Below are 15,255 nucleotides of genomic sequence, written 5' to 3' on the forward strand. Positions count from 1 at the left end.
CCATCTGGAGAAATGCCAAGATGGGTGGCTATCAATCCGGCAATGCATCAAATGTGGATTGGATTCTCACTGAATTTGATCCATTTGCATCCCTACTATAACACGTTTTGCATGGATAAATACTAATATTCGAATCGAATCCGATCATTTACATACTCACTTGGACCCGCTTAGTCCGTGATGTAATATCAGGACCGACTGTTCAATCTGTTACAACAAAAAAATTCACACATTTTATATTTGGTACAGAAAACCTGGAGATTCTCTCTCTCTCTCTCTCTCTGTTGTTTCTCTCTCCTGTTTGTGATTCCCAGGGCTGGAGGCAACGGAGAATGAGCGCTCCCACCGTTCCTATTCTCCGTACCCGTCTTGATCCCGCAGCACCAACACCACCGATCTGCTTCTTCCGTGTGGGCCCGTCGAGAGAGTGAGTCCTTCTATCTTTTCTTCGTTTGAACGATTTCTCTTTCTTCTTGTTCCGATCCCGTCCTTTTTGGTTTGATTGAACTCTTGCGATTCGATCTGTTTGCTTGGTTTGCTCGTGGTTGCTGCTATAGTTTGATTTTGTTCGTTTCGTGCGTCTTTTTTTGGTGTTTCTTTTCTTGTTTGTTTTGATTCACTTTGCCCTAAACTTCGTCGCTTGGTTTAGTTTATTCGATTTGGTCTTTAATCGATTCAGAAGATGGGACTAAAGGGTTTTTGTTTCTTATGTGGTTTTTTGTTGGTTATATCTTTGTGGACAGTTAGTTTTCTCCCCCTAGAATGGAATTTGCAGCAGTTTTCTTTTGTATAACTCTTCATTGTAGTCAATGTCATAACCTTCAAAATTTCCGTAGCTTTTTGAGGTTGTCTATGTGGTTTCTTAGGTTGACTCTCTGTGTCTCAAGATGGTGTTTTTATGCATTTTGGGAGAAAAAATGGTTTTATTTGAACACTTGTCTTGATGATTGCATTGTTTTGGAGTGCTTTTTTGCTGCTGTTTCAAAACTCTGGAGGTTCGTGTTCCATTGAAAATACAAGGGAAGAAACATGTTTCTGATTACGCTCTACAGCGAAGTGTAGTCTGCGGGTTCTGCACTGACTTGAATGACATTGCCATCGTTTCAACCCTTCTCCTACTTTAAAATATTAGTTTTTTATTCCATGACTTTGTGATTGAATGGATTTTGACAATCACACTGATCTGTTTGGGCAGGTGGACTACCGACCAGGCGACAGCTCTTTGACATCTGGTGCAACGTCTCCGAGTTTGGAATACTTGAGTTTCTGTATTTTAAATGGGTTACATTGGTGCTCATGGTATCGGCACACTGCATAAATACAAATACAGCGGTGTTGATAGGTCCTATCTGGCCAAATATGTGTTGCAGCCATTTTGGAGCCGCTGTGTGATTCTTTTCCCACTTTGGATGCCGTAAGTGTCATGCTTATTGACGATTGGCCTGTTATTGCAGTTTTTTCTTTTTTCTCTTACTGATTACGCTTCCCAAAGATCAGTGTGCCGGATTTTTGCTATCAGGATATGAGCAATCTTGTCTTGAGATGCCTAGGGTCTCTATATGGATAATAGCACAGTGTATTGTGAAATTCCTGTTCAAGTCAGCATTGTTCACCCTAATTATGTACTGATTTATTTCAATAAATAAATAAATTCAACATTTTCTTGTCTGGTCTTAATGACAGCCAAGCTATAGGATATGCCCTGGTGAAATTGTTTGATAGATTCATGCTATTTTATGTTCATTTATGATTTCATAATTTCTGTTCTAGTCAACATTGGTCACCCTTTAATTATGTACTGATTTATTTCAATAAATAAATAAATTCAGCATTTTCTTATCTGGTCTTAATGCCAGCCAAGCTACAGGATATGCCTTGGTGAAATTGTTTGATAGATTCATGCTATTTTATGTTCATTTAGGATTTCATAATTCCTTAAATTATATGATGTTATTATACACTTGATGATTAATTATATGCTGTTGCTTATATTCATGTTCTCTAATACTTGAAAATTTTAGTTTTACTCTAGCAGCCTGTCTGTTGCAAGGTGAGTGATTGAAAGGCGCTTTTGTGTGAAAGGGTTCCAAACTTCGAATTACTAAAAAGTAAAAACACTTGCTATGTTGGCTTTCCCATGAAACACCTTCCCCAAGGGGTGGAGTTGTGGATGCCGTTTCATGGGAATGGAGGGAGAAGCTGAGGACCACACCTGCCAGTGTGGTCTTTTCCCTCCCTTTGTTTTGGGTGTCTGTTTAACCCATGGCTGCCAGTTGAGGAAGCGGGAGCGGGAAGCGATACGGGAAGCGGGAGCGGGAAGCGAGGCACTTTCAAAATTTTATGAAGCGGGGGAAGCGTGGGACCACTTAGGACCGATTCGGGAAGTGTCTCAGAAGCGACCTAGGAAGCGTCTCGGAAGCGACCTAGGAAGCGAGGGGGAAGCGAAAAAATAAAAATAAATACAAAAAAATTGAAAAAAAAAAACAGGGGAAGCGAGGGGGGAAGCGAGGGGGAAGCGTGATGGGAAGCGCGCTTCCCATTAAAGGGAAACGCGTCCCCCATTAAAGGGAAGCGCACTTCCCAAAAAAGGGGGACTCTTCCCCCCACGCTTCGGAAGCGCGACATTTCGTGCTTCCCCTTTTAGCTAGGCGCTTCCGGTAACCCTGGTTTAACCCAAGGTGGGAAAAGCTGGGGCTTTTCTGCCAGTGTGGACTTTCCATATGTAAAAGGGCTGAAACAAAGGGGCTGTGTAGAAAAAGGAGATAAAGGAAAATTGCATGCTTCAAGGTTGGCAGTTGAAGCCCTGCCTGTGCCTAGGGACCTTGGGTCTTCTAGGCCTATTCTATCCTATTTCACTACATATGGTATGGATATCCTCTTAAACCATCATTGTTGTCATCATGGTCACCATCATCATCAACAGGCCTTACCACAACTACATAAGGCCAGTTTTAAGCTCCTGTTTCTTCATTTCTTCCTATTTATAGTTTCAACTTGGGAGACCTCACAGTCTTTTGCGTCTGTCTGCCCTCACCAGCTCTAATTGTTTAAACAACTGCATTGTTTTGTGGTATATGGTGGATGTCTTATGCATGCAAGCAAGAAAATCTGGTATATGGATCAATTTCTCTCCACTTTTTAATTTTCTCTCCAAGTTTTCTTTAACTAAATTCATATGTTTGTATGGGAAACCTGAATTCAGATTTTTATTTCTGCTTGTAAACAAATATGATAAGTTCATTTTGGTTTTAGAACCTCATTATTTGAGTAATTTGTCTTTTGGTTCAAAGGTTTGTGAAATGGTTTGAACTTTTTAATATTTTTTTTATCATTGGGGATGTCATTTGAAACCTATGTAATAAGGACTCTTCTAACAGGGCATCGCACCTGCACCCATGCAGGTGCGACACTTGGACACGGCCTCCTTTGTGTCTGGTGAAGTCAACCACACAGATCCATTTCTGTCCAAAAGTAGATTTGATTAACCCTAACCAAGTGCAGTTATATATATATATATATATATATATATATATATATATATATATATATATATATATATATATATATATATATATATATATATATATATATATATATAAACTGCACCCGCACCCGCACCTATGTGACAGTTTGAAACAGTTATAGTAAGTACTGACTATGATCTTTTTCTTTTCATTTTGACTCCCTTGGGTGCATCTCCAGACCAAACATGGTAAGTTTATCCTTATCCTTTTGTAACAGTTGAACTGTTGATTCGCCTTATAATGGTCCATAATTCTCCACCTTTGGGATTCATATGCTATTGCCTATTATTCATTGCAGATCACTTTGATGGGTTTTATGTTCTTGGTGACATCTGCTCTTTTGGGTTATGTAAGTAATACTTTTTCGTATTTTATTATCCTGTTAAGGTTAATGTTCAATATTGTATTTCCATGGTGTTTATCCAGGTTGCTTGAAGCAGTATACCTTGTATCACAGGATTGTTGAGTTCTCATGGATAGTTGCTACATTAATGTTGTCACGTCTTATTCTAAAAACTTGTTGGAAAATTTATTTTCTAAGACACATCTTTACCCTTTAAATGTCCTTTCAAATCCTTTCTTGGGCATCACAAGTTACATGCTGGAAGGTACCACCCTCGCTTACGTGTAGCCTTGTTGGTTCTGATTGGAGAAGCAGCTCTATGCCATTGATGGCACAGAGTGAGCCGCATGCGCAAAGCACAAATAAATGTCTTTAACCAGTTGTGATTTTCGATAAACCTTAAGATTGATGGAAATTTAGATATGCTCGAAAAATGTTGACATCTAATTCATTTTGTTGTCATTGACTATGCATGGTTTGTAACCTTGCTACTAAATCGGGTGTGACTTAGTGATAGGTATCCATGATAAGACAACACCTGTTTTAGACAGGAGGGCAAAATTGGAAACTGTTTATGCTAGTTAACATCATTGTTAGTACCTGCTAACTAGTATTCTAGACTTTTTTCAGTTTGGTATGATCCTTTCATGCTTTCTGTTATTCACCTTTTCTTTCAAAATACTGCTTTTGTCATTCATTTTTTTCATTTAGTATGTCGTTTCAAGTGTTCAGAGTTCATCATAGGACAGCTCAGACAATCTGGTATTTCTCATTCTTTTTTTTTAAAAATTATGACTGCCTTGCAGATTTATTCACCTCATCTGGATTCAGTTCCCCCGCGTTGGGTGCATTTTGCACATGGATTGCTTCTTTTTTTATATCAGGTTTTCAGCTGCCTCTCTTTCTCTCATGCAAAAAGCATATACATTCTACACATTCACGCAAACACAAACCTGTGTTTGGCGATTTTATAAAAGAAATACATAAACTGACATTGAGTATTTTTCAAAGCACAACTGATAAATGTGTCATTTACTCCTTATAAAATTGCTAAAACTCCTATGTGGGTGTCAATTAATGTATGAACCACTGTGTATGTTTAAAACTTTAATTTTTTGGTAAACTTGCTAAAGTTTATGAAAGGCAGTGATAGATGACAACACACACACACACACACACACACATATATATATATATATATATATATATATATTATTTTTTTTTACCCCCATGGGTAAGGAACCCTCTAGTGGAAAAATGTAATTTTTTATTTTTTACGCCGCTGACCCTCCAGATGTTAGTAGAAATCACCGTTTGGATCATGTTTTTCTGATGCAAATGTCAGATTTTACGAGGGATGACAAATCAACGGCCTATAATGGACCAAATTTTTAAACCTTGAAAAAACATATTTTTATGTCAAAAATCTACGATCCAAGGGCTGATTCTTGCTATTTTGACCATGTTGAACACATCCATGAGGTCAAATTTGGCCAAAACAACCTCCCTCTGTGAGTTCCAACTTCATAGTTCTTTACCCACGAGTAGTAAAATCTATCCCTATATATATGTATGTATGTATAGTGCATGCATGCATATATGATTGACTATTTTAACCCGTATGCTCTTATTCCTTTTTTATTACTAATATAATGTAGGACTGCCGGTCCCAAGCCCGGATAAAGGAGGAGGGTTGCGGTAGGCCTCTGACAGCCAACATAAAAACTTAGTCATACCCTATGAATATGAACCAATATGAGAATTTCGTTGGGGCGTTCCCTACTGAGCGACGCGCTGTACTCTATAGGCCCGAAGGCAGTGATAAATGGGCAAGGGTTGCTAGGTCGTCGCTCGGAAGCGACGCGTCACACCGGCGCTCGGGTGTGGTGTCAAATAGGCAAGGGTTCCCTCACTTTGTTGGACGGGTGGGGGTAAAAAAGTTAGTCCAAGACCATAAAATTAGGTTAGCCTCTTGGAACATAGGGTCTTTAACTGGTAAGTTGGTAGAGTTAGTAGATGTTATGTGTAGGAGAAAGATTGATATTTTATGTCTACAAAAGACCAAATGGGTAGGTGAGAAAGCAAAAGTGATAGAACCTTGGGGATATAAGATTTGGTATACAGGAATAAATAGGAATAGGAATGGGGTAGGGATTGTTATGAGTCATGAGTTTATAGATAATGTAGTTGAGGTCCGTAGGAAGGGTGATAGGATTTTACTTATTAAATTAGTATTAGGTATGGATATTATTAATATTATTAGTGTTTATGCACCTCAAGTAGGTTTAGATGATTCCATTAAGCGTCAATTTTGGGAAGATTTAGATAGAGTAGTACAAGGGATATCTTATGGAGAAAGGCTTTTCATCGGCGGTGACCTTAATGGGCATGTAGGCATTAGTAGGGATGGATTTGAGAGTATCCATGGAGGTTATGGTATAGGAGAAAGAAACGAAAGTGGAGAAAGGATTTTAGATTTTGGTTTGTCCTATGATATGATCTTAGCAAACACTTGGTTTAGGAAGATGGAGTCTCACCTAGTAACATTTAAAAGTGGGGTTAATACGAGTCAGATAGATTTTTTCCTACTTAGAAAGAGAGATAGGGGTTGTTGCATCGATTGTAAAGTTATACCGGGAGAAAGTGTAGCTACACAACATAGAGTCTTAATTTTAGATCTTAGAATTAGACAATGCCGCAAAAGGGATAGACATAAGATAGATCCTAGAATTAAGTGGTGGGCACTAAAAGGAGCTAAACAAGGAATGTTTGTAGAGCAGGTAGTTAAGGAAGTTGATTTGTGTCTCGAGGAGGATTCTGAATCAATGTGGAATAAGATAGCGGGTGGCATGAGAAGGGTGGCTAAGGAGGTATTGGGTGAGTCTAAAGGCGGTGCACCGCTAGGTAAGGATACATCGTGGTTGAACGAGGATGTCAAATTAGCTATTAAGGTTAAAAGAGAGTGTTATAGAAATCTAAGTAAGAGTCGTGATAATGAGAATTTGGAGAAGTATATGATAGCAAAGAAGGAAACTAAAAAAATAGTTCGGAACGCGAGGGATAAGGTATATAAGGAGGTTTATGACAAGTTGGATACCAAAGAGGGCGAGAAAGATATTTATAGGCTTGCAAAGATGAGAGATAGAAAATCGAGGGATCTGGGTATGGTTAGATGTATCAAAGATGAAACACAAAGGGTTTTAGTCAAAGATGAGGAGATTAAGGAGAGATGGAAAGATTATTTTGATAAGCTATTTAATGAAAGTCATGCTCAGGATCTTGGAGACTTCTCTATTCTTTTTCATGAGATGAATCGTGACTTCATGCGCAAGATTCAAAAGAAAGAAATTGCAGAGGCTTTGAAGAAAATGAAATCAAGAAGGGCAGTGGCCCAGATGGTATACCTATCGAGGCTTGGAAATGCTTGGGAGAGAAATGTTTAGAATGGTTGACAAATCTTTTTAACAAGATTTGGCGGACAAATAAGATGCCTAATGAGTGGAGGAAGAGTACTTTGGTGCCTCTATATAAGAATAAGGGTGATATACAAGATTGGACAAACTATCGTGGTATAAAACTCATGAGTCATACTATGAAACTTTGGTAGAGGGTGATTGAGTCTAGGTTGAGGAAGGTTGTCATGATATCGGAGAATCAATTTGGTTTTATGCCTGGAAGATCAACTATGGAAGCTATACATCTTCTTAGACAACTTATTGAGAGAAATAAAGAGAGGAGTAAAGATTTGCATATGGTTTTTATTGATTTGGAGAAGGCATACGATAGAGTACCTAGGGACGTTCTCTGGTGGACAATGATGAAGAAAGGTGTTTCTCTCAAGTACATTAGAATAATTAAAGATATGTATGAAGGAATAGTAACCAATGTCCGCACTTGTGGAGGGGTGACAACCAATTTTCTTATAACAGTTGGGTTACATCAAGGATCTGCTTTAAGCCCTTTCCTATTTGCTATAGTGATGGATGAGCTTACGAGATCAATTCAAGAAAATGTGTCGTGGTGTATGTTGTTTGCTGATGATATTGTTTTGATTGATGAGTCTAGAGCTGGGGTTAATGCTAAGTTAAAATTATGGAGACAGACATTGGAAGCAAGAGGTTTTAAGTTGAGTAAGAGTAAGACAGAATACATGGAATGTCGGTTTAGTAAGCAACGTAGTGATGGGAGTGTAGTGAAGCTTGGTGAGCAAGAAATACCGGTGGATGATTGTTTCAAATATTTGGGATTTATCATTCAAAAGTATGGAGAAATTGATGAAGATGTAAATCATAGGATAAAGGTTGGGTGGATGAAATGGAAAAGTGCAACTGGAGTGTTGTGCGATCGTAGAATGCCATTGCGGTTGAAGGGAAAGTTTTATAAGACGACTATTAGGCCTGCTTTACTATATGGTACGGAATGTTGGGCTGCCAAGAGACATCATATTCAAAAAATGAGTGTAGCTGAGATGCGTATGCTGAGATGGATGTGTGGAAATACAATAAAAGATAAGATTCAGAACGAGGAGATACGTAAGAAGGTAGGCGTTGCACCCATTGAAAATAAGATGGGAGAGAATCGTTTACGGTGGTTTGGACATATTCGACGAAGGCCTAATGATGCTCAGTTAGAAGGATAGAGAAATGGGAAAATATATTAGTTAAAAGAGGTCGAGGTAGGCCTAGGAAGACATGGATGGAGGTGATAGGAAAGGATATGAATGCTTTGAACCTCACCGAGGACATGGCATTAGATAGAAATGATTGGAGGAGAAGGATTCATGTGAAAGACCCATAATGATTTTCTTTTTTGGTTCATATCGCCGACCCCAATTATTTTGGGATGAAGGCATAGTTGTTGTTGTTGTAATGTAGGATTCATATTGTTGCAGAATATGTTGAATCAACTTGCGTGTCACGGGCATAAAATTTTTTGCAAACCCGTAATGCGCCAGACTGCCCGGTTTGGCCAGCCCAACGACCACTCACCAACACATTTTCATGTGCTGAATCATTTTCATTGGCCCTGCGCACCACCTCGTGCGCAACTGCCTAATGGAAGTTGATCAAGCGCATCTTCAAATACGGATTCCATCTAGTCCATGCCGCTTAGTGCATAGTCGTCTCATACCAGCTATCACTTTTGAAAGGGCACAAACTTTGCCTTAGCCTTTTGTGCCATGGAGCATATCGCGACTCTCTCCATGTGCACAATACAACAAAACCTCGCCACTGAAGGAACAAGACCTTGTGGCCCACAGTCCGAAGACCAGTTGATGATTGAATACCATAGCGAATAGCACCACCCAGACTCGTTCATCGGCGCCTAGTCATTCACTCGCCTAGCCCCGAGTCACCATACTCGGTTGAAACTGTTAAAATGTATACTCAAAACCATTATTGTAAGTATAAATATATATACTTATATACATAGAGATACGTATACATATATTATATGTATACGTTTCTCTATATATAAGTATATATATTTATATATTTTTCCCTTTTTCGCTTTTACCCAAAAAGGGTATTTCTGTCCTTTTACATTTTGCGCATATTCCATTTGGATTATGCTGGATTTCTTCTTTTTATTCTTTATTCTTTATTTTTTATTTTTCCCTTTTTTTGCATAATAAAAAGGAGCATTGGGGGTCCCCCCCCAACGGTCACAATTGTGACCGTTGGGGGCTCCCCAACGACTCCTTTGGGGAACCCCCTCTTGCCCCTCTTTCATCTTGTATAAATAGGGGTGTTCCCCCTTGTTGTAAGATAAGCTTGAGAGTCCCAAGCATTTTGTTCTTTCTATAAAATACATGTCATTGTGCATGTTTATTATTTTTACGCTTTTGCGTACTTTGTTCAAGTGTTGTGAGAGTGCCTTCGTGCACATCTTTTCTAAAGTATTTGTGCTCGTATGCGTATTGTCTTGCCATAGACAATTTTACATGGTATCAGAGCAAGGTTGATTACTGAAGATCGTGGGATTCTTCCTTTTTCGAGTGCCTCGAAAAGCGTGCCTTCCGATCTTTGAAGTTTAAAGTGGTGGACCTTTCTTCTCAAATATTTTAGAAGAATCTTGTGCAAAGGTGCGGTTGGAAATATTGTGTTGGTACGCTTTTCTCCCTCCCTCTTTACTCTCTAATGGGCGAAAAAGAGTCTCATTTTGCTCTTGGTTTCAAATTAAATGGGTCCAACTATCATATTTGGGCCAAAAATATGGAGGCTCATATAAAAGGGAAGGGCCTATGGGGATATGTATTTGGCATAATTCCGGAACCGGAACCCAAGATTACCGAGGTAAATGGAAGCTAAATCAAGATTCTTGAGGGAGAAGAAAGAATCAAAGCCCTTGAAGAATACTCCAAGAAGCACGATGAATGGAAAATGAAGAATTTCAAGATTCTTTCATGGTTTTTCTCATCCGTAGAAACCAAGATTAATGCCAACATTATTAAATTAAAAAAGGCATCGGAAGCTTGGTATTATCTTGAAAAAATGTACACATCAAGGGATCTATCTCATAAATATTATCTTCAAAAGAAGGCTATCTCCCTTTCTCAAGGTGAAATGACGATTAGGGAGTACTTTGCCGATCTTTCCTCTATTTGGGATGAGCTTGCAATGCTTGAACCAAAATGGAGTGGAGAGACAATTGAGCTCCGTCACAAGCAACTTGAAGAAGATCGATTCTTCAACTTTTTGAATGTGCTAAGACCCGAATTTGAGCAAATAAGGTCATCTCTTCTTTCCTCTTTTTCTCCCCCTTCTCTTGAAGATGTTCTCACCAAATTAAGTGGTGAAGAGACTCGTATGAATTTATGTAAACAAGGACCAAATGTTTTTGCAATCCCTTGTAATATTGAAGAAAATAGTGAGGTCAATGCAGTATCAAGGCCCGGAAACAATGTAAGAACCTATCGTCCTCCTCACTTTAAATTTCAAAATCAAGGTGAAAATGGTGGTCAAAGAGGAAAAAGGGACTATAGCAAGACTATTTGTCATTTTTGTAAAGAACCGGGGCATATCAAACCCGTATGTCCCAAATGGAAGAAGCTCCTAGCCATGGCTACCACTGGTGTACCACAGAAGGAGGATGCATCTTCAAGTGGGACCCTCTCTATAAATCAAATAATGGAAGCTCTTCAACCTCTCCTCAAGGTATCTACCTCCGGTGCGGCCATATCCACTTCTTCCTCTCCAGGTAAAATCTCTTGGCTTTTGGACTCCGGTGCATCCTTTCATATGTCCCCAAACATTTTTTCACTCTCCGATTACTCGAAAAATGGTTCTCCATTTTATGTCTCCACTGCGGATGGAACCTCTCTTGAAATTAAAGGAATAGGTAATTTTGAAACTCAAAAGTTTTTTATTCCAAAAATCAGATTTATACCTAAACTAAACTTAAATCTCCTCTCTGTTTCTCAACTCACGGACCATGGCTGCGATATTAAATTCTCTTGTGATAAATGTTTAATACAGGATCGCCAGTCCGGGAAATTGATTGGGGAAGGCTTTAGAAGAGGAGATTTATACTATATGGAATATCTTCAAGTTCCAAAAGTTTTGTGTAATGTTGCCCGACATAAAGATATAAATGTGTGGCACAAAAGACTTGGTCATCCTAATATCACCAAGTTATCCTATTTACATTTTGCAAAAGACCTATGTAAAAGCTTTTTTTCTTATAATGACTGTATTCTCGGAAAAATGTGAAGTTTACCTTTTGAGCAAAGAACTATGTTCTCTTCTAAAACTTTCGAAATTGTTCATTCAGATGTTTGGGGGACCCGCACCTGTTGTTTCAAAATGAGGTTTTTCTTATTACGTAATATTTGTGGATGATTTTTCCAGATATTCGTGGATATATTTTCTTAAGTTTAAACATGAAGTGTTTTCGTGTTTTAAAAATTTTCATTCGATGATTAAGAATCAATTCAACAGTAACATAAAGATTTTTAGAAGTGACTCTGGAGGAGAATATCTCTCCAATCAATTTAAGGTATATCTTGAGGATCATGGAATTGTTCACCAAAGGTCTTGTCCTAAAACGCCTCAACAAAATGGGTTGGCTGAAAGAAAACATAGGCACATTATTGAGACCACTAGGACCCTTCTTATATCTCAAAATATTCTTAAAAACTTTTGGGCTGAAGCAGCTCTTGCTTCGGTTTATTTGATAAATCGCTTACCATCTAGGATATTAGGAAAATATCTCCCTTTGAGGTATTACATAAGCTGAAACCTGATTATAATAGGTTAAGAGTCTTTGGATGTAAGTGTTTCATACTTACGGATAAGAATGACAAGCTCTCTCCCAAGGCTATTCCTTGTGCCTTTCTTGGTTGTTCATTTTTGTTGTTATGACCTTCGAGATGATAAGCTATATGTTTCTAGAAATGTAACTTTTTTAGAAAATGAGAGTGGTTTTGAAAAAAATGTTTCTCAACAAGAAAATTTTGATTACTCCTTTTTATTCGACTTATTGTCTAGTAATGATGATATATCTAGTGATGATGAAGTATCACTAAACCATGATGAGGAAAATAATGAAGATATTGGTGAACATAACTCACTCAATAAACAAGAAAGTAGAGTTCCAAGTGAGCCAATAACCTACTCTCGTAGAAACCAAGACACCTTTAGAAGTGCTATTGATCAATATAGTGAGCTTACTCCTATTCTTGACCATAGAAGATCTGAAAGGAATAGAAGACTTCCAACTCGTTTTGTCTCTTTTGATTCTTTTTCACCCCGATATAGGGCTTGTCTTAGTGACATTCACTCTTATTTTGAACCAAGAAATTTTGAAGAAGCTAAAAAATGTATAGAATGGCAAGAAGCCATGCAAAGTGAACTTAATGCTCTTAAAAGAACATAAACTTGGGATTTCCAAACTCTACCTATAGGAAAGAAAACTATAGGCTGTCGATGGGTCTTTAAAGTCAAAACTAAGAGTGACGGTTCTCTTGAAAGGTATAAAGCTCGCTTAGTTGCAAAAGGGTATGGGCAAAAGTATGGAATTGATTACGAAGAAACCTTTGCCCCTGTAGCCCGAATGGTTACAGTTAGGTGTCTTATTACTATTGCATCTATTAAAAATTGAAACATCTTTCAAATGGATGTTAAAAATGCCTTCTTAAATGGTGATCTTAACGAAGAAGTGTATATGGATGCCCCACCAGGCATGATAATTCCTAAAGATAAAGTTCTTCATCTTCGAAAGACCCTCTATGGTTTAAAGCAGGCCCCCAAAGCCTGATATGATAGGTTTACCAGTGTAATGCTGGAAAATGGTTTTTCCTCATGTTATACTGACACTGCTTTGTTTACTAGAAAATCTAATGCAGGGATTGTAATTTTGTTGCTCTATGTTGATGATATACTAATAACAGAGGATGATGTTCAAGGAGTCAAGGGTATTAAGTCCGTCTTGACTTCAAAATTTGAAATGTCAGACTTGGGGTTTCTGACATATTTTCTTGGAATTAAGGTTGCCTACTCTCAACGATGTTATTTTTTATCTAAATCTAAACTTGCCTGTGAGATTATTGACAGATCAGGGATTTTTGATGACAAAGTCTGCGAAACTCTTGAAGTCGTGGGATAAAAAATGAAGATTGACGACGGAGTTCTCCTAACCGATCACACTCCTTACAGGCAGTTGGTAGGTTCTTTGATGTATCTTAGCATTACTCGACCTGATCTGTCTCATGCTATACACATCGCCAGTCAGTTTCAGCACGCTCCTACAACCGTTCATATGAGTGTTGTGCTTCGCATCATCAGATATTTGAAGGGAACTGTGAATAAGGGAGTATTTCTATCTTCTTCTTCTGAATTGAAATTACTTGCTTATACTGACTCAGATTGGGGAGGTGACCCTAGTAACTGTCACTCTACCACTGGCTTTTGTGTGTTCTTAGGTGAGTCTTTGATCTCATGGCGATGTAAGAAGCAACAGAAGGTCTCTCTGTCATCCACTGAAGCCGAATATAGAGCCATGACATCCACTACTATGGAAATTGTATGGATTAGACGCCTTTTGGAAGATATGAGAGTGATTATCAGAGAACCAACAAAGCTTTGCTGTGACAATAAAAGTGCAATCTATATTGCCAAAAACCACACCTTTCACGAGCGAACAAAGCATATAAAAATGGACTGCCATTATGTCAGGGAAGAATACTTGAAGAAGGTCATTGATTTACCATACGTGACGTCTGAGTATCAACTTGCGGACTTCTTCACAAAAGCTCTTTGTTCGCCTAGATTTCATTTCCTTCTTGACAAACTTGCGGTTATCACACCGTAAGTTTGAGGGGGGGTGTTAAAATGTATACTCAAAAACATTATTGTAAGTATAAATATATATACTTATATACATAGAGATACATATACATATATTATATGTATACGTATCTCTATATATAAGTATATATATTTATATATTTTTCCCTTTTCGCTTTTACCCCAAAAGGGTATTTTTGTCTTTTTACATTTTGCGCATATTCCATTTGGAATATGCTGGATTTCTTCTTTTTATTCTGTATTTTTATTTTTTATTTTTTCCTTTTTTTGCATAACAAAAAGGAGCATTGGGGGTCCCCCAATAGAGTTGTTGGGGGGCCCCCAACGACTCCTTTGGGGAGCCCCCTCTTGCCCCCCTTTCATCTTGTATAAATAGGGGTGTTCCCCCTTGTTGTAAGATAAGCTTGAGAGTCTCAAGCATTTTGTTCTTTCTATAAAATACATGCCATTGTGCATGTTTATTATTTTTACGCTTTTGCGTACTTTGTTCAAGTGTTGTGAGAGTGCCTTCGTGCACATCTTTTCTAAAGTATTTGTGCTCGTATGCGTATTGTCTTGCCATAGACAATTTTACAGAAACCACCTAAGGTGATCCCTGATTGAATTAACCCTACCTCACACACACCCCCGTGCGTCCAACAACTATGCATGGGAAACTCTTGCAAGCCAAGAGGTCCTTAACTAAATCTTCAAAGGCAATATCCTCTGATTTGCTGGCATTGCTTAATCAAACAAGTCTTTACGTTTGAGCCGCCACACAACGATGCACTAACACCGATATCATTGCTTATCGCATGTGGCGCTATCACCACGCGTCACCGATCAAGCCAACGCATACCGCGCGCTCCTAGACTCGATGCATTTTTCATGCAAGTTTTCTTATTTAAATTATGCATCTATCTTATTTTTGAAGGATTTTTGTATTCCAGACTTTTGATGCTGTTGATGGGAAGCAAGCCAGGCGTACTAATTCGTCCAGTCCGTTGGGTGAACTTTTTGATCATGGTGATTTTCTTCATCATATTTTCAGTTTAAACTTTAAAGAACTCCCCAGTTTTGTACTGTTCTGTTTGATGAGCTG

The 15,255-nt window shown here is 38.3% G+C and overlaps 1 protein-coding gene across 1 annotated transcript in view; it reads left to right on the forward strand.

Moving 5' to 3' along the window:
• Positions 1–229: 229 nt before the first annotated feature.
• LOC149830817 (choline/ethanolaminephosphotransferase 1-like) overlaps positions 230–15,255 on the forward strand; it is a 35,392-nt gene continuing 20,366 nt past the window's right edge. The window contains exons 1-6 of the mRNA XM_090013506.1: positions 230–427; positions 1,196–1,414; positions 3,703–3,712; positions 3,823–3,873; positions 4,674–4,751; positions 15,104–15,179. Of these exons, the coding sequence (XP_089869632.1) occupies positions 1,278–1,414; positions 3,703–3,712; positions 3,823–3,873; positions 4,674–4,751; positions 15,104–15,179 (352 nt within the window). The 5' untranslated portion in view covers positions 230–427; positions 1,196–1,277. The remainder of the gene's footprint in view (positions 428–1,195; positions 1,415–3,702; positions 3,713–3,822; positions 3,874–4,673; positions 4,752–15,103; positions 15,180–15,255) is intronic.

The sequence above is a fragment of the Nuphar pumila genome, chromosome 7 (assembly GCF_984573655.1).
Source record: "Nuphar pumila chromosome 7, dmNupPumi1.hap1.1, whole genome shotgun sequence".
Classification (NCBI taxonomy): Eukaryota; Viridiplantae; Streptophyta; class Magnoliopsida; order Nymphaeales; family Nymphaeaceae; genus Nuphar; species Nuphar pumila.